The sequence below is a fragment of the Cryptomeria japonica genome, chromosome 10 (assembly GCF_030272615.1).
Source record: "Cryptomeria japonica chromosome 10, Sugi_1.0, whole genome shotgun sequence".
In the NCBI taxonomy this organism is placed as follows: Eukaryota; Viridiplantae; Streptophyta; class Pinopsida; order Cupressales; family Cupressaceae; genus Cryptomeria; species Cryptomeria japonica.
In genome coordinates this window covers 62460883-62480368 of record NC_081414.1, presented here as the reverse complement: position 1 = coordinate 62480368, position 19486 = coordinate 62460883, and the positions used below count along the sequence as shown (strand labels likewise).

Genomic DNA, 19486 nt, shown 5'->3' with positions numbered 1-19486 from the left:
CTCCTCTCCCTTCCTCCATACCCATTCTTCTCTCCCACCCTCCCACCCTCCCCCCTCTTCTCTCCCTCTCTCCCTCCCTCCTTCCCTCCTCTCTCCCTCCACCCTACTCTCCCTCTCCCTTCCTCCATACCTCTTATTCTCTCCCACCCTCCCCCCTCTTCTCTCCCTCTCTCCCTCCCTCTACCTCTCTCTCTCTACCTTCCCTCCCCCTCTCTCTATCTCTCCCTCTCCCTCCTTCCCTCTCTCTCTCTCTTCCTCTCCCTCCCCCCTCTCTCTCTCTCCCTCTCCCTCCTTCCCTCTCTCTCTCTCTCTTCCTCTCTCTCTCTTCCTCTCCCTCCCTCCCTCCCCCCTCTCCTCTTCCTCCCTCCCCCTACTCTCCCTCTCCCTTCCTCCATACCCCTTCTTCTCTCCCACCCTCCCCCCTCTTATCTCCCTCTCTCTCTCCCTCCTTCCCTTCCACCCCCCTCCTCTCTCCCTCCCCCTACTCTCCCCCCTCTCCCTCTCTCTCTCTCTCTCCCTCCCTCCCTTTTCATTCACATCTTTTCTACTACCAATAGCACGTATGGGGTACTAAAACTATTAGTTCACTGCCCTGCCATAACTTTTTTAAGGCAAAGGAGCATGTACATGGTACTTATTACTTGCAAGTGCGTACGGGGTACTGAGCCCATTATTCGCTACCCTGCAATAACATTTTTTAGGCTTAGGAGTGCGTATGCGCTACTTATTAATCCAGAATGGGAAAAAAGAATATCGTTGGGCTTGCCAATATTTTATGGACTAACAGCGCATACGCGGTACATAGACATTGTTTTAGTTCCCCAAGAGCCTCAATGGCCTCAAAAGAAGTTTTTGAGGTCATTGAAGGCCCCACTGGAACTGTGCCTGCACTTTTATCACTATTTTATACATAGAAGTAATTGAATTTTTTGTTTTTGCATGATATCAAATGATTGAATTGTTGTTCTTATTAGTTTTTGTCAATAGCATTGTGATTTTTTAATAGTTTGATTCCAAAAAATAGTGATAAGATGCATATTTATGGTTATTTGTTTGTTTATGAACTTTTGTTTACATATATATGTAATATGATTCTATTTAGGACAACCGATATCAACCATGGGAAATAACAAGTGAGGAATGATAGAATAATGAGAGGCTCAAAAGGAAAGACAAAGGTAGCGTATGAAGAAATTGTGTGACATAAGAACAATGGGAGAAGAAGGTATGTCATCCTCAACATCTCAATTCGATTTACCAAATGAATATAATGTACCTAATGCAATTGAAGAAAAAATATTTGATTTACTATATGAACCTAATGCAATTGAAGAAGATACCACATTGAATAATCAATTAAATAATGAACATATTACACCTTCTCTACTTGATGAATTGAATGTACATAATGCACCGATGTTAACACCTCCTAGAATCATTCGTAGGAAACCAAATTATCTAATTGACATTGATGAGAATATATTGAAGCCAATGCCCAATAAAATGAATGAACGAACTTGTAGGAGAATGGTTAAAATAATATGGCAAAACTATTTTGAAAACTTAAATCAAACCGCAAGATGTCAATTAATTCTTCAAATGATTAAAAATTTGAATTTTAGAGAGACAAAGAAAATTCTAGGCCTAAGATCATCTAAAAGTAATAGTGAAAGAACTATTGTGAGAAATCTATTTGATGCATATCAAGCTATTGGTTCAAAATCACATACTAAAGATTCTAATGCTACTCGACGTGTCATTACATCAACCATAATGAGCAAGAAAAAAAAAAGATCGTTTGATAAGAAAAACAAGTAAGTCATTAAACGTTAGTAGAACAACATTAAGTAAAGCATTAAAGAGGCAGGAAAAAATAGAGGAACCTAACAATAATTCTCTTTGGGCATTCTCGGGTAGACTACCATGCAAAGACAAGGTTGTTGTTGATGCACTAAGAACATTAATTGAAAAATTTTGGCATGACAACACAAGAGCTTCGCCCAACCAAAGAGATGTTGTTAGAAGGCAAATTGGGTCTAAAAATCGTGAGCCACATGCCAAACACTATTTGGATATGACTCAAACTAAATTTTATGAAAGATTCCTTCAAAATTTTCCTCAAATAAAATTTCTCAAAGATTTTTTGAAATGGCAAAACCTTTTTATATTAAGATTAATCATGTACGCACCACGTGTTGTTGTAGGATGCATATTGATTTTTCCATGCATTATGATATTTTTCGTCATATTTGTTCTACTTTGCACACTAACGATGTTTTGCAGGAATGTAATATACAAGTACCTCCTAAGTTGGTAAGAGAATTTATTTCAAGTGTGCTATGTAATAGACATGATGGGTGCATTTATTATAAGACACCTTGTTTGGAAGGTTCTTGTGTTATATGTGGTGGTTTGCAATATTTACCATGATGCGTACATTTGGAGAGCACACATGAAATTGGTATGTTCTTTTAGAAAATACAAGACAGACACATATGGATTTAAAGCTGGAAAAGATTTGAAGAGATGTGAGCTAGTGAAAAATGATATATGTGTAGCTCAATTTATGAAAATATTTCAAGAGAAACTAGTTTATGAGTACATAATGCATACACATAGAGCTCGATGGTTAGATGAGCAATTCAAGTTATTTAAGGACACATTTCCTCTTGGCACCATTGTCTCTATCATTGATTTCACTGAAAATTATACACTACAACCTCAAAATGAAGTGCAATCCATGTATTATCACTCTACACAAGTTTCTATTTTTGTACACGTAGCATTCATGCATGCAGATGATAGCACAGAGGAGGATAGAAAGGTTGTAAGAGAGTATCACTTCCACATAAGTGATGATAGTACTCATTCATCGGAGTTAGTACAAGGATGCTTTAAAGTTTTCTATGATAGTTTAAGGGAAAGGAACATACGATACAACCGACACTTAATATGGTCAGATAATTGCACCGCATAATTCAAGAATGCAAGGATGTTTATTGGTTGACAAGGATGTATATGACAAGCGATATACAACATTTTTGGAATTTCATTGAGGCTGGACATGGTAAGGGAGAGCACGATGGTACAGAAGCATGTGTGAAAAGAGCCCTAGCTAGGGAAGAATTGAAGTATGAAGGTGGTGCTGAGTTGATAGATGCAGAAACAATTGTGCGATGGTGTAAGTCTACGATGGGTCTAGGTAATCCAGGTACGTCAATGGTTCATAGATATTTTTGGCTGATCACTGAATCTAACATTGAAAACTATCTAGATTGTTGTACAGTTGCAGAATCGAGTGACATACACTCATTTATGAGTTCAAATTCAAGTTCACTGGTAATTTATATGAGATAGATGGTATATTTTTTCTCTTCATGCATGTATTGTTTGTGGGAAGAATGTGAATCACAAGAGTGGGTTGACAAATGGTTTTGTAGACCATTGGTTCCCATTGATTCATATCAAGTTCCCAAAGCACTACAATTGAGCCAGATGGAGACATCAGTGGATTTTGACCATGTATCCGACCTAGTTGATTCAGGTGATTTTTTGAGTTAATTTTTTTGCAAGTATTCTTTTTGGTTCATTTTTTGTACATCATACTTTATTTTTGGTATTAATTAACACTTTATAAAATGTAGGTCATGTGTATGCAGTTGTTGCAGAAGAGAACAATGAAGAAGGAACATATTACTATTTGTGTGGTTGTGTTGAGCCAAAAAGAAAATTGACAACCACAATCATTGATGGAGAGGGTATTGAGAACCCAATAGGGTCTGTTGTCGTGATAGGAACATGGCTTCAAAGATACCCTATCAAAAATTCTGATATTTGGTTGTTCGAGGACTTTGAAACACACAGACATATTCTTCATTTCTCTAACCTTGTTGCTGCAACAAATATTCATTTGATTAAGTATCGTAGTAGACCTCATAACAACATTTTATGGAAAGTTTGTGAATCTGACCACGAGGCAATACTTGACACAATATGGGTTAGAGCCGATCCTGAAGGCTCACTTGATTGATTCTACAGTTCAGAGTAGAATGATTTTGAGAATTTTGTGTAAATCATCGATGAATTGTTCTATATTCATTTTTTGTATATATAAATGCCCATGAGTTGATTTTTACATGTTTAGGCGCATAATTTTGTATATTTAAATGGCAATGAGCTGATTTGTACATATGTACATGCCAAATTTTGTATATTAAAATGGCGATGAGCTGAATCGCACATATTGTAATGCCAAATTTTGTATAAAATCCCATGAGATAATTTGTATATTAAAATGGCGATGAGTTGAATCACACATATTGTAATGCCAAATTTTGTATAAAAGCCCATGAGATGATTTGTAAGACATTTTTTTGTATAATCAAATAGCCAAGAGTTGATTTGACCATATTTAGAGGCAAATTTTTAAATAATATGTGACTATTTTGTGTGTCAATGTTTTGTGACTATGTTTTGAGTATATTTGATGTGTCCTTGGTCAATCATGAGCATTCTTGATTCTTGTATAATCATGGAGAATTATTTGAGTCATTATTGGGTCATAGGGGTCATAGATTGAGACTAAATACAATTTCAGCAAAAATTGTCATTGTTGTCAAAAAAGTTGTCAAGCAACTTCAACATTGCGTCGGTAGGGTATGACTCTCGACGTTCTGGTGCTTTGGGATGCATGACAGGGGCATGCCTAGCATAAAACTACCCACCTAGATGCGCTTGTGACTTCAATTTGTGTACACAACAAACCGAATCAATTCTAGCAAATCTTGCAACTTTTCATTGCATGCAACTGACAGTTTTTGCAGTAGGCAAAAAAATGCTACCAATTGAAAATGGCTTAGAGTCGTCAAAAACCAAGATAGGTCATTGTATAGGATCCTCACACGACCCCATAGGTTCAAATGGATTGACCATATGTGTCCTGGATTTGAAGAAACAGTTTGTCAAATTTTGACAATTTTTTGGACTCAAGGCACTTGAGAGATCGCACCAGTATGGTATGACTCTTGACGTTCCAGCGCTTTGGGATGCATGACAGGGGCATGCCTAGTGTAAAATTTCCCACTCAAATGTACTTGCGATGTTGGTTTGTGAACACGATGAACCGAATCAATTCTAGCCAATCTTGTAACTTTTCATTGCATGCAACTAACGGTTTTTGCAGCAGGCGAAAAAATGCTACCAATTGAAAATGGCTCGGATTCGTCAAAAATTGAGATAGGCCATTATAGAGGAGCCTCATGTGACCCCACAGGTTCAAATGGATCGACCATATGTGTCCTGGATTTGAAAAAATAGTCCATCAAATTTTGACATTTTTTAGGACTCAAGGCAATTGAGAGATCGCACTAGTACAGTATGACTCTTGACGTTTTAGCACTTTGGGATGCATGATGGGGGCATGCCTAGCATAAACCTACCCACTCAAACGTTCTCGTGACATCAGTTTGTGCACATGACGAACCGAATCAATTCTAGCCAATCTGGCAACTTTGCATTGCATGCAACTGACGATTTTTGCAGTAGGCAAAAAAATGCTACCAATTGAAAATGGCTCAAACTCATCAAAAAATAAGATAGGACATTGTAGAGGAGCCTCACTCAACCCCACGAGTTCAAATGGATCAACCATATGTGTTCTAGATTTGAAGAAACAGTCCGTCAAATTTTGACATTTTTTTGGACTCAAGGCACTTGAGAGATCGCACCAGTATGGTATGACTCTTGATGTTCTGGCACTTTGGGATCCATGATAGGGGCATGCCTAGCGTAAACCTACCCACCCAGACCTACTCATGACATTGGTTTGTGTACATGACAAACTGAATCAATTCTAGCCAATCTGGCAACTTTGCATTGCATGCAACTAACAGTTTTTGCAGCATACGAAAGAATGCTACCAATTGAAAATGGCTTTGACTCATCAAAAATTGAGATATTCCATTGTAGAGGAACCTCACGCAAGCCCAGAGGCTCAAACAGATTGACCATATGTGTGTTGGATTTGAAGAAACAGTCCGTCAAATTTTGACAATTTTTTGGACTCAGGGCACTTGAGAGATCACACCAGTATGGTATGACTCTCGATGTTCTGGTGCTTTGGGATGCATGTTAGGGGCATTTCTAGCATAAACCTACCCACTTGAACGTGCTCACGATGTTAGTTTGTGCACATGACGAACAAAATTTGACCATTGCGAGCATGAGGGTGCTCTCGCACCAAACACGTATTGTTGTTTATATTCATATTGTTGATTTTTGTTGTTTATATTCATATTGTTGATTACATATGCAAATATTCATTTAAATTTATAAAAGGGCAGCCACCAAATATAGCAAATACACAATAATGAACTAAATACAAGGAGTTTTGTAGGGTTATTTCAACATTTTAGAAATTTTATCAAATCATATTCCACGATTGCAATGCTTTTTATTAAGGTAAAAATAGGTTTTGAAGGGACCCTGAAACCCTTTACAAAAGGACCTTACAAGATAAAAGAATTAAGAAACTAGGAGGAACAAACCCAAGAAAATCCAGCAAAATAACTAGAGAAAACCAGCTAAAGCCCCAAAAAACCAACAAAATCTGGTAAGACCCGACAAAAGGAACTAATTAATATTTTTTAGGGCATTAGCCAAGTTATTTCTAATCCCATACAGGTCTTTGATATTTTCCCTAAGATTAGGGATCTCCTTAGCAGACACAGCAGCATCTTTCTTGACACTCGCTCTGGTTCTCTTTCCAGCTCCACCCCGTGTAGCTTCACCACTTCCAATATCGATAGCATCTTCATCCATGTCGAGGTCCACCACCGATTTGGGAGAGCTGGAATTATCAAGGACCTTCAAAATATCCTCAAGGTTTTTTGTGACAGCAGACAAGATATTCAGGATAATACCTAGTAGGTTTTTCATTGCCACTTTCCCTTCTTCCAACAAGTTAATCTAAGCAGCCATTTTATTAACTTTCTCCTCCATTTCCTTCTTCCACTGCTTTTGATCCCTATCATCTTCCTTCCTTTTGTCATCCATCTATTTCCCATTTTTGTCCAGGTTCTTGAATAGTTCATAAGTGCATCTGTCATAACCCAATATGGCCTCAGTGAGTTTTTTAAGGTTATCCAAGAATAACCCTTCTCCAGCACTTTCCTTTTCCTCACTCAAACTATCCTTTGCCATATCCTTCTTAGGTTCCTTGTTCTTCTCCCTCTCAGAATTCAAATATTTTTCCTCATTATCCTTGTCATCCACATCCACCATAGGTTGGTTGTTGTCGTTGCCAGGGCTGGCACTGTGAATTGGGCTATCATTGTTGGACTCATTCTCACCTTCTTCATGCTTTGCACCCACATCCTCATCTTTCCAGCTGTCCTCACCCTCTGACTCGTTTGTTTCCATTTCATTGCCCTCTTTTCCAGTTTCCTCTATGTCATTCTTATCTTTATGGGCTTTCATCCCAATGGCACTCTTGCTTTTTTCCCTGGAGGTAGCCTCCTCCTTGCTAGGTTCCCCTTCTTCCAGCATTCTCTTGCCTTTCCCTGGAGAAGCGGATAACCTCTTATTTTCTAGCATGGTAAGGGTTTTATAGTGCTCATAAATGAGCAGCAAAAGCCCACAATGGAGCACCGGATTCAAGGGATTCTTGTTGTGTTTATTGAGAGACCTAGAAAGGGACCTGAAGAGATAGTAGGATAGGGATACCTATTTCTCATGTCTAAAGTGGTTTAATAACACAAAGTGATAAGTGTGGGCCCTGGAAAAGAGACCCTCAATAGTTATGTATTCCATTATGGCATTCAAAACCCAGCCCCATATTTTCTTGATGTTGGAGGCTTCGTAATAACCCCCTGTGGCTTTTCCAATTTTAGCCCTCTCCTTTTCCTTATGCGAGAACAAATTTACCACATTATTGGAAACCTTGAGATCTCTAAAGAAATTAAGCCTGGAGTGGGACATACCTGTCATAGTCGCGATGAGGTCGGCATCCAATTTGAACCTAACACCATAGATTTTAAAGGACCCATTACACCAATTTTCAAAGATTTTGGAGACAACAAGATTAACCCTACCTTTGTCATAATCAACCAGCTTCTCCATGAAACTCGTAAGGGATCCTTTTTCTAGCTTCACCCAAACTTTCGGCATGTCCTTCCATCTGGATGTGTTGTCTGGTTCCTCCCTCCTTAAATCTCCTCCCATATTCAATTTCAGACTTTCACCTCTGTTCTTCTGCAAACTCAAAACTTTCTTCCCATTGTCTCTCAAGATTTTGGAAAAGATGACCCACAAAGTGTGCAAAGTGATATTATATTTGATTGGGATTCTGCCACTTTGCCAGGTAATCATAACCTTACCATCAAAGCATAAATTACTCATATAATCTATCATGATTATGGGATCCTTCTTTCCCCATAAATCTATCCTTTCTGAGGAGCTCTTTAATACTCAAATTAGTATCTTCCCCGTGCCAAATTATTTGAGAATTGGAGTTAACGCCTAGGTTCGCCAGACAGTCCACCACCATATTTTTCTCTCTAAAGGCATGTTCAATGATAATTGATTTAAAACTAGCAATGATTTCCCTAGCTTTAAAAATAATGTTTTCAATGGACCACGATGGCTTTGTCTCCCCCTTCAAACACTTAATGATATTAAGTGAGTCTCCCTCAAGCCATAATTTAACATGATTTAGGTTCTTAGCTATAATAAGAGTGTTCAGCGCAGCTGAGGCTTCAGCAAAATGACTGATATGACTCCCCAAAGGACTAGCAACCACCACTAGGCAACTACCAGCAAATTTCTGACAATGCCCCCATAACCAGCTTTACCCGGATTCCCCTTAGAAGCCCCATCAAAGTTGGCCTTTAGCCATCCCTGAGGTGGAAAACACCAAACAAGACCTTCTCTACCCTTCTCCTTACTAGGTTTGGTAGTGGAGAGCTTCCACCTGTCATTGAAGTCTTCTTTAGCAACTGGTCCATCATCAATACCATTGATGCATTCAAAGATACTCCTGTAAATTTTATCCACCACCACTTCAAGGATGGCACTTTTATATTCATATTGTCGATTTTTGTTGTTTATATTCATATTGTTGATTACATATGCAAATATTCATTTAAATTTATAAAAGGACAACCACAAAATACAACGAATACAAAATAATGAACTCAGTACACATTTATTGGATCGAATATCGATATTTATATATATAAAAAAAGGCATGTCTGCCAAGTCAATACAAGTATTACAAAAATGTGGCATATGCTATGTCCAAATCGATATACAATAAAAATGTAGAATATATCTACATGTATTGGTCATTCTATGACCAAAACTAACACTATATGATCCTAAACTTGTGGTGGATCATCAAAATCAAGCCTCTTTGATGCAGTACACGGCTCTATAGATGGCTGGAAAACCACAATTCAAAAGCCAAGTTCGAATTCTTTTGTAGAAAATAGTTCACAATTAACAACATAACTATGCATTTAACTTTAATTCCTTTGCAATTGAAATGTAGATTACCTCATCAGCTGATCTAGGAGCTAATGTCTTCGCTCTCCTTTCCTTGTCACTCTTAGGAGTTTTCTTGAAGACATACTTAAATGGATCCACGTTATGGTGGTACCACGAAGGGGTCTATTGCAGATTAAATGTACTAACATAAATATATCAAAAACACTTAAAAGCTATAATATAGAGAACAATGATGTACCTATGCCTGAGATGCTTCTCTAATGGACTGAGGATGGCTCACCATCGATGTAGAAACTATCGCTATTACCTATACAAATAATGTTCAAAGATTAAATACAATTAATATAATGATAAGTATTGAAGGTTAAAAACAATTAATTTTACATATCAAACAAAAGTTTACTGGATCCTGAGATGCTTCTCCAGTGCATAGAGGAGGGTTCACCATTGATGAAATAGGTATCGATATTTCTTGTATGAAAAAATTATAAGATTATAATATATCACAAGTTCACATCTACGTGTGCATATAATCATGAAATCAAGAAAATAAAGTAGAAATACATACCTTCGCCCTCTCTTGATCCACGGGCGAATCAAGTGCATTCAACAAATCCACATAGCTCAATGGTCATTGTACATGTAAAATAGACAAAAAACACTAATCAATCTACAAAACCCAACTAATACTTGATTTCAAAATTTTCAAACAATTGTACAACTAAAAATGTGTTCAATTACCTTCTTCCCATATTTTGGCATCTTCGAGGAATTCTTTTTCTTAGGATGAGCCCTAGACGTGGAGGGGGTACCCTAAAAAAACAAAATTAACATGAGATATTAGTACAGATAATAAATTAAACATAATTTTAAAAATCTAAAATGAAATGACTTGCATATTCCGTCAAAACAATACATAAAAAGGTTTGTACAAAATATGATACCGTATAGCCTTGAAGGCCAAAATTGATTCCTGAGAGTGTGATGTCATCAATCTGGGACATTTCGTCCCCTGTCAACACCTACAAACCAAAAATTGGACCAAGCATTAAAGATAGTTAGTATATCTTGTATTTTTTTGAATTCAAAGTGTACTATTCTATTCTAACATGTTACAAAATTTATACCTCAGGCATCGAAGTTGCAGCTATAGTAATTGGGGGAGGAGTATAGGATACCACTGCTGCATCCTGAAATGCATATTATTTGTCTCAATTTAAATCGATGTATAAATGAAAATTTATTTATGTAATTACAAATTTAAAGTGACTGATAAATAAAATGCTATGAATTCAAATCAACACACTTGTGTCTCTCGCTCATGGGCAAACACCATGTCCATCAACTCATTTGTCAACATGAAATCCTCAGTCGTGTGGGCCTGCCATCTACTCCCACAAATCGTGCATAGATGAGATGAGGATCCATCTGCATCGGTTGCATCATCTATCCCCAAGCATATCCCCGAGCAACTGACACACATATGTTGAATGGGCTCTTTGTCGCCACCTAATGGCTCATCATCCAATACAATAGGGTGTGCTAATGACGTCCCATGCTAGATGATGGCACTAGTCAATGTTGTAGCCGCCTGAAGAGTCTGTAGCTCCATCGACTCTTTCAGCTCTACTAGGACAACCTGATGCACCTTGGGTTTGGGTACTAGGAGGCAGTGACTCTCCGCGGGTAATCGCCTACGAGCTCCAGGTCTATCTTGGGCAGAGCCACCACCTCTACCATGGAACTCTCTCATGTCAAAATAGTTTGGGTGCACATTGAGCACAAACTCACAATATACTTCTCTCAAAAAATATAATGGCACCTCAAAATTATTACAAGGTGGATCATCAAAGACCATCCACCACCTCTGCCAAAAAATATTCTTCATCTGCACATTGGTACACCAATGTATGGGAAACCTCTTTGCATTAAGAGGTAATGACTGACCAGTTTTGGGATCAACGAAAAGGGCACATATTTGTTGTTTAGTAATATTTTTGTTTTTTACTCCATCGTATGATAGCCCATCGGCATAGAATTGATGACACCTATCCCTAAAGCTTCCCCATTTGGTAATTTGTGTGGAAACAACTATGGCACCACTAGCTAATGTTTCTAGGCTAGTGGCGAGAAATTGATGATTCTCAAGTTCAGAAGTTTTCAATTTAACAATCAATCTATTGATTTTAGACATATTTTTTCCTAACTGATTAATTAATTGCTCCTGTGTTTCGGTTGTGCGGTCAAAAGGAGGAATTGAGGGTTGTTCTTGTGTGTTTTCAGGAGGTGCATTTGGTTGTTCTTGTGAGTTTTCAAGAGGTGCATTTGGTTGTTCTTGTGGGTTTTCAAGAGGTGCATTTGGTTGTTCTTGTTGTGGATTAGAAGAATCTGGTTTTTGAAACAAAAAATGAAAAAACCTAATCAAAATTAATGAAATTAAATTCAAAATGTAAAACAAATTGAACAAACGGGAAAGAAAGACAAAAATAAACAAAAACTAACCTTGATCCATATCTTGGAGGAAAAATCTAGCACCCCGTTCACGGTTTAGGAGAGGAAATGGAAAAAAAGAAGTAAAACGCGCTATTCACGGGTAAATGAGACCCAGTTTTTTTTTATAACTTTTTTTAACAGACACCACATACGCAGTTATATTTGGATTATTAGCGCATATGCGCTCATTTTCCTATGAGCAGCGCGTACGCGCTCATTTTCCTATGACTAGCACGTACGCGCTCATTTTCCTAGGCATAGCGCGTATGCACTCATTTTCCTAAAAGCAACACGTACGCGCTACCTTTTCTAGGCTCGAGAAGAACAAACTTAAGCGCGTACGCGGGAATTTCAAAATTTAAAACCATGTACGCACTAGTTGTTTTTCCATGTTTTTTTTGGGTGGTGTCCATTTTTCTGACCACCATCTTTGTGCACATACCCATGCGTACACACATACACACACATGTAGACAAATATACATGATACATACATACATACACACACACATACATACACACATGTACATACATATATACATAGAAAAACATACACAGTTTTTTGTAGCCAGTTAGATCAAACATCGCAAACAAGAAAACAAAATGCTTGTTATAACTAGTGATAGTCCAAAAATTAATGTCAATGTGTATCTTCATAGGACAAATTCAGCCCAATTTCCACAGGTCTAAACACAATCAAAAACACATCAAACACTTTCTTATCCTAAGGTCAACATTCTCATGGTGATAACTTCAACCCACAACTTGGAATCTCCGTTAGCTCAAGTGTAGGGACACCTTGAGGGGTGTATTCACTAATTTTTCCTTTTTCATGAGAGGACAATTAGGGGCCTCTAGGATTGGAAGAATGACCCAATGACGCTCTCCCCAAAAAGCTACAAGTAGCTTATGATAAGCCGAGGATTTTTGCATCATCTCACGGGAGCCTTATGGTGAGTATCTTGTGGGGAAAACTAGTTATCCCCTTGCACTGAAATTATTGCGATGTTCGGTCAAAAAAAGGGTGGGCCACTACTCTAAGGTGTCTAGTGGGGTAACTTCAGCGATCCTTGGTGCCTATCAATGTGAAGTAGTCACCAGTGAGGAGGGACCTCAAAGAGATCAATCTGGACCAGTCAACAAGAGTAAACACAATGGAAACACAAAGATATGATGGAGGCAATGCAGAAAAGATAGTTTTATTGCATGAAAATTGATTACATCCAACCGAGTTACAACATACCTGCTCACAGGCCTGGTAGAATAGGTCACAATCGGGACCTTGAATCTTATGATCTATCTTCTACACACAGTCTAGCTACTTGATTCTCTCCTTAATTCTAATTGATTGCATTCTAATGCGTAATTTTGTGTGTGTGTGTGTGTGTGTGTGTGTGTGTGTGTGTGTGTGTGTGTGTGTGTGTGTGTCTGTATTGATCAAAAGGATCCAGTCGGCCCAAGAGGGATCAAAACCTGAAGAACAAGACCTAACGTGCAAAATAAACAAGGTTGGCCTCCGCCAAGAGATTCCTTCGAAAAATAAAAAGGATGAAATGTAGATCACAGGAAAAGGTTAGTCACACGTCAAGGAACATCAAAATCAATGCCCAAGGCTCCACAAGCTTCAAAATAGGTTCTGGTAGATCACTAGAATAGGTCTCATGCAATCGGTAACAAAGGAACAACCAGTAACAAGAAACTGTCATGGAAATCAATAGCGATATCTTGGCGGAAGATGATCCAAATGCGATGTGGTCTAGAAGCAAGAAAGATGATCAAGTCTTCAAGTAGAATCCAACTCCATAGGATCCGGCGAGCCAAAACCGAGACACAAAGAAAGGAAAACTGAAACTGCAAATAGAAAACAAAACAAAAAGGAAAATGTTTTTTTGTTGATGCAATATTGTTCATCAACCGAGGATGCTCCTGCATCACAATGTGACGGTGATCCACTTAAGAATCTATCCTAGTCCTCATAAGAGGATTTTTACGCATCTCACACAAGTGTGGATACTGAGGAAACCTATTGGATAGGCCAACTTCACCAAGTCATACTTTTGCCTAATGTATTAATTTATATAGCAGATTGAAGAAGTACCACTTGGGTCATTCCCTTCTCACCCAACCTTATGGGCATCTCGGGAGGGCAAGCCCTTCAACCTAAAAAGAAGATGATTAAAGTTTCTCTTACACCCAACATCCAATGGAAGATGAGGGGAGCTCTGATACTTTTGTTATCATAAGCAAGTTAATTAACCACGAAATGAAATAAAGATGTGAGCCTAATTAAACTAGAAAGGAAAAGACAAATAGACATCTAGACAAATTTAATAATTTTTTAGCATTATTTAAAAGAAAATATGGGTAAAAACTCAATGTTGTGTCACTTTTATCCAATTTAATATTTTTACATCTAATTGTAGACACATAATATAAATATTGAAACATTATTTATATTAATAAATTAAAAATTAACATTAAAAAATATTAAATTGAATAAAAAATACCTTTTAAAAGTTATCCACAAAAATACGTTTAAATGAACTGAACAAGTTAACCCTGTTAACCTATTCGATTGAAATTGTGAAAAGACAAAAAAATGACACTTTGTCCCCTAGTTAGTTGGGGGACCCAAACTGGCATGAAGTAGTTCGGACTGACTGAGTTCGGCTGAACTAAGGCAATCCAGTTGGACTGAGTTCGGCTAAACTTAGTTTGGTCGGACTCAATTTGACCGAACTAGCCTAGGTGTCATCTACTGTGGCACCAAAAAGCTCAAAAACTCTGCATTTCAAAATATTTTAACTTCTGCCCTATTTTTCTTCAGGAAGAATTTTTTTTTTACAAAAGTAATAAAATATCCTTTTTGACAACTCAAAGTCACGAATCTAGTCATATAATTTTTTTAGTATTTTGATTATTTTTAATATTTTTTATTAATTAAACATTGCAAATAGGTTTTTAAAGTTCAAAAAGAAGCTAATTAGAAATTTAAAAAATATATATTAAATGATATTAAAAAAAAAATTCAAAATATATTTTTCACTAAATGAGAGAATCTTCTCCAAAAGGGGTTTTATTTTTTGATAATGATAAATGTAGTAGTCAAAAAGTGACACTGAATGAAAACTACCAAATTAAGCTATGTTGGACTTCAAAATATTATTACGAAAAAAATATATATATCAAAATTTAATTTGATTTTTTTAACACTGCATATATATGTTCTCTATTTGGAAAATAAAAATCAGAAAAAAATAAGATCATTCTCATTTTTTTTGGTGACACCTAGAACCCCTAATTTTCAGTATTTTTAAAAAATGTCAAAATTTTAAAAATAACAGACATAAATTTCATTAAAATTTCTACATTTGATCAGTTTGCATCATTTTGAAATTCATTTTAGAAATGTCACTTTTATGTGGTCAAAGTTAAATAATTTTAGTTGTGTTGACCACTTCATTTATAAAGTGTGACACAACATATTGTGCTTTTACCCCTTTCAACTTAAATCCATTTGGTTCAATGTAAACTTCTTCTTTCAATTCTCCATTTAAAGATGTTGATTTCACATCCATCTGATAAACTTTGAAAAAGTTTCAAAAGTGTCTAAAGCATTTAAGCAACCTATATTTTGATAAGATCCATCTCTCCTCTAAGTAAGTCTTTGGTTTGGAGGCAAAGGACCAAATAACTGGCCCTTGAAAAGTAAAATGCTCTTAGAAAGAACATTCTTATAATCAGGAGCCCCTTTTGCTCGCTGCATTACAAAAAATCCGACTATTATAATTCCAAATTTGGTCATCTTTCACTTGTGGGTAGGGGCAACTTCAAATCAAAGAGAGACCAATGGCAAGGGAAAACTAAATTGCAACAACAAATGACGCATGAAGGAAAGATTATTTCAAATTTGCTTGCTTTTTTGTGAGCGAATCTTGCAAGCTCATGAGAAAAATGAGAAATCTTTGCTAGTGATTATATTTATTTGAATAAGTGCATTTTTTTCAAAAAAATTTAATTTAGAGGTTTTGAAATGGTTTAGAGATTAATTAGAAACAATTTGGTAAGATTTGTTTCTTGATATTGTCTCATTATACGCATATCATAAGGCTTCATACTAAATAAAACCACAATTAATATTAGTAAAATTAAAAGAGAAGGCCTCACATTTACAACAATGTCTAGAATCAAATCCATAAAAAGCCTTTGCATAGAGTCTACATTTTCCTTTGATTGCTATTTCAAAATGAAAACAAATGATAGAACACTTTTAGAAATAAAGAGGAAGCATGCCTCCAATTGCTCTCACAATAACAAGATTAGGTATGTATAATTTAACTATTTCCTTCTTTAATAGAAAAAAAAATATTAAAACTAATTATTTAAAGAAAAATAAAAAATTAAACTTCTTATCTTTTTTTCAAAAAAAAATTTTTTTATCTTTACGTAATGAAATAGTTACAAATTATGATTTTCTCATTGACAAATCTTGTGGTTCAATGTATACAATTGTCAAAACTTTCAAAAGACATTCTTATGTAACTTAGATTAATAAAAAATAGGTATTAATTGTTCAAAAAAATAAAAAATGAAAAAGATTCAACAACATTATGTATCTAATTAAATTATACAAAAATACAGATATAGATTTATATTTTAATATTAAAATTAATTTATATTTTACTTTTTATTTCTTATAGGTGTATTCTTTGGACCTACTAAAAGTGCAACCTCCTAAAAGTGCAAGTGCTAGTTTTCACTGGGTTTTAATTTTTTTAATCGATTGATCAAATTCGGGCTGTAAAATTTGTTGCAAATTTTGATCCCACTAAAAATCTAATTGAAAAAAATGTGGCCCTCGTAATTCAATAGAGAACTATGTGGCCTCATGATTCAATAGATTACAAACAAAGAAGTTTCAGAAATAAATCCTGCAATGTGAATCAAGTTTGTGGTAATGTGAATTGAGTATGTTGGGAGAAAGAGGATTTCTGTTAGGGTTTCCATCTGGCGGGGAGGAAGGCGAGTGGACACAAGAATGCTTCCATCTTTCAGACCATCCACAAACATGCCTCCGATCACATTCAAGGACGCCGCCTGCACATTCAATGGCGTCCCCCATCCATAATCAATCTCATAAACTGGAAATCTCGGAGAACTACTCACACTTGTACCATTTTTCCAGCCGATTCCCCTAAGTAAATCCACAACATCCCTACCCCCGGATTCCACCCACTCAATCATATTATTAACCTCATCTCCTGCAGTGCAGACAGAGATTAGTTCCTCAATAACACCAGCAGCAAAGCGGACGTCTTCCCTCAGTAATTTCTGGGCTGTAGTTTTGGCCACACAGAAAGACAAGCAATTTCCAAAATATGTTAATGGCAGAGGCGGTTTCACATGACCTCTGCAATCAGCCAGCACAGCGAAATAAACGGGCTCTTCCTCTGCAATCTCTCGAGCCTTGACTACGCATCTCCAGAATTGTGAGGCCACTGCAATAAATGAAGTAGTCGCACCAGTTCGTTCTTTCAAAGCTGCGATTTTCTCTCCTGTAAAACAAAACGTTTTGTATCCTGTCTCTGTTTCCAGATACCATTTTCAGGCTTCTGTGTGTAGCTGGCACTAATTCCTTTTGTGTGCTCTGCCTCCAGATTGACTCGCATGAACTTGTAAATCTGCGCACCGTCTATCCCTTGACGAGCTTCGTAAGATATCCTCACCGCAGTCTCCTGTGTTGATCTGAACATTGTCCTAATGTGGAGCGGGGGTTTCGAAACAGGGAGGTTTCTGCTGCACTCTGCCCACGATTTCATAAAATGCCAAAACGAATTTCCGTCTGCTACAATATGATGAAATGCGGTTCCTATGCAAATTCCCCCTCCCTCAAATCTCGTGACCTGCAATAACCATTGATTTGAATTGAAAACCCCCCAAAAAATGATACGAAACATTTAGATCATGTCTCACATTTCAACTAAAATTGAAGCTATTTACCTGAATTGAAAGAAGGGGTGTATTGTAAATTTCGTGCTGCTGGTAAGGATGCACGATTTGGACAAGGGTTTTGAAAAAGGGCTTTCGCTGAAATTCCTCTTTTTCCAGGTCCTTGAAAGGCATATCCATTAACGCTTCCACAAATTCCACTCCGCCATCGTTGCAATCAATCTCTGGTCTGCCCGATTCTTGCCCAATGACCAGCTGTCCTGCAAATGGATAGAAATGAACCAGAACTGATGAGAGGCTTTTCTTCAGGCTGTCTACGATTGAAGAAAATTCATTTGTGGGCAACAATCTGTAGAAGAGAAGCCTCTGAGGTTTGCTGGCTGGAAGCCAAAATAGGTCAAGGTTCGAAAGAAACATGCGTTGCCTACATGATGGGACAGCCAGAGCGACTGTGGATATCCCCAGCACTGTCACCTGCGCTTCCTCCATTTCGTGCAGGTGCCTCCATTGCTCGAACACACAAGCATAATGAATATATAACACTTTGGACCTAAATTTACTAAACCTGCTAGTAGATTGGATTGCTATGAAGTAAATGCGGTATAAAGGTCGATCAGATAAGATTCACTGGTGCTCTATCAGATTGCAGTTTTTTAAGGAATGCAAATATAATTATTTTGTTCACCTTTACCACCGTCCTAAGTCCTGCCGACTCTAAAACGGCCCAGAATCCTTTTTAAATACGTTTCAAATCTACTTTTGCAACAGATTTCTTTGCAATGCACTGACAGAAATACAATGGCTGCTGAGCTTCATGAAGTGGTGCCTACAAAAGTCACAGAGCATGGGAGAAGAAAGCCCAATAGCATACTGAATACATATTTTTGTATGTATTTAATTGTTTGTAGTCTAGTTATTGTTTTGGTTTTTGGTACTATTGGATTCAGGCAAGAGTTCGTCCAATATTTATTTAAAGATGTTCCAATAATAGTGCATTTAAAATTGTCAATATTTATGAACATATGATCCAATAGGAGCACCAGTTACAGTCCATAATCCAATGACCATTAACTCCTTGCACACCCAACCCTTCAATTAGTAACTTTAAAAAAACCAAAAAACAAATGACTAAAAGCTCATTAATAAATTTCACATGTACCAATAGTCGCTCATTTTTTATTTTTTTGGACCATAATTGACCCATTTGTGCACCTTTATTGGTACCCAAGCACACGACTACTATTGAGGCATTTGTGTATAAGTATTGACAATTTTAAGTGCACAGTTATTGGGGCATCTTTAAGCAAATATCATACAACACTTTGAAAAGTGTATTGTTTGACCCTTACATGCATAACGGAGCATCGTTACTACCCGAAAGCCAAAAACAAGTTAAGTCGCATGCGGAGACAACAACAAAAAAAAAATCGTACACGAAGTTAGCTATAATGGCTATTGGTGCGCTTCCCCCAATGTGTATTAAAAAAATAGATATATGTTGTAGAGGTTTTGTTAATAAAAGTGTGTCAAATTAGAATCAA

General features: G+C 36.9%; 1 protein-coding gene and 1 pseudogene across 1 annotated transcript; both read right to left on the bottom strand.

The window, feature by feature from the left end:
* Window positions 1–6966: 6966 nt before the first annotated feature.
* On the bottom strand, window positions 6967–7593 carry LOC131029935 (uncharacterized). The gene is made up of 2 exons (XM_057960624.2): window positions 7279–7593; window positions 6967–7053 (listed from the first exon to the last, which is right to left on the bottom strand). Exons 1-2 carry the CDS (start codon window positions 7591–7593, stop codon window positions 6967–6969), a joined length of 402 nt encoding a protein of 133 aa, XP_057816607.1.
* A 9208-nt stretch (window positions 7594–16801) lies between these two features.
* LOC131029871 (shikimate O-hydroxycinnamoyltransferase-like) lies at window positions 16802–18790 on the bottom strand (annotated as a pseudogene).
* Window positions 18791–19486: the final 696 nt, after the last annotated feature.

Coding starts and splice junctions, on each gene's coding strand:
- LOC131029935 (XM_057960624.2), bottom strand. CDS start 7,593: ATGCTAGAAAATAAGAGGTTATCCGCTTCTCCAGGGAAAGGCAAGAGA. Junction 7,054..7,278: donor ACGACAACAACCAACCTATG/GTGGATGTGGAT, acceptor AATGGGAAATAG/ATGGATGACAAAAGGAAGGA.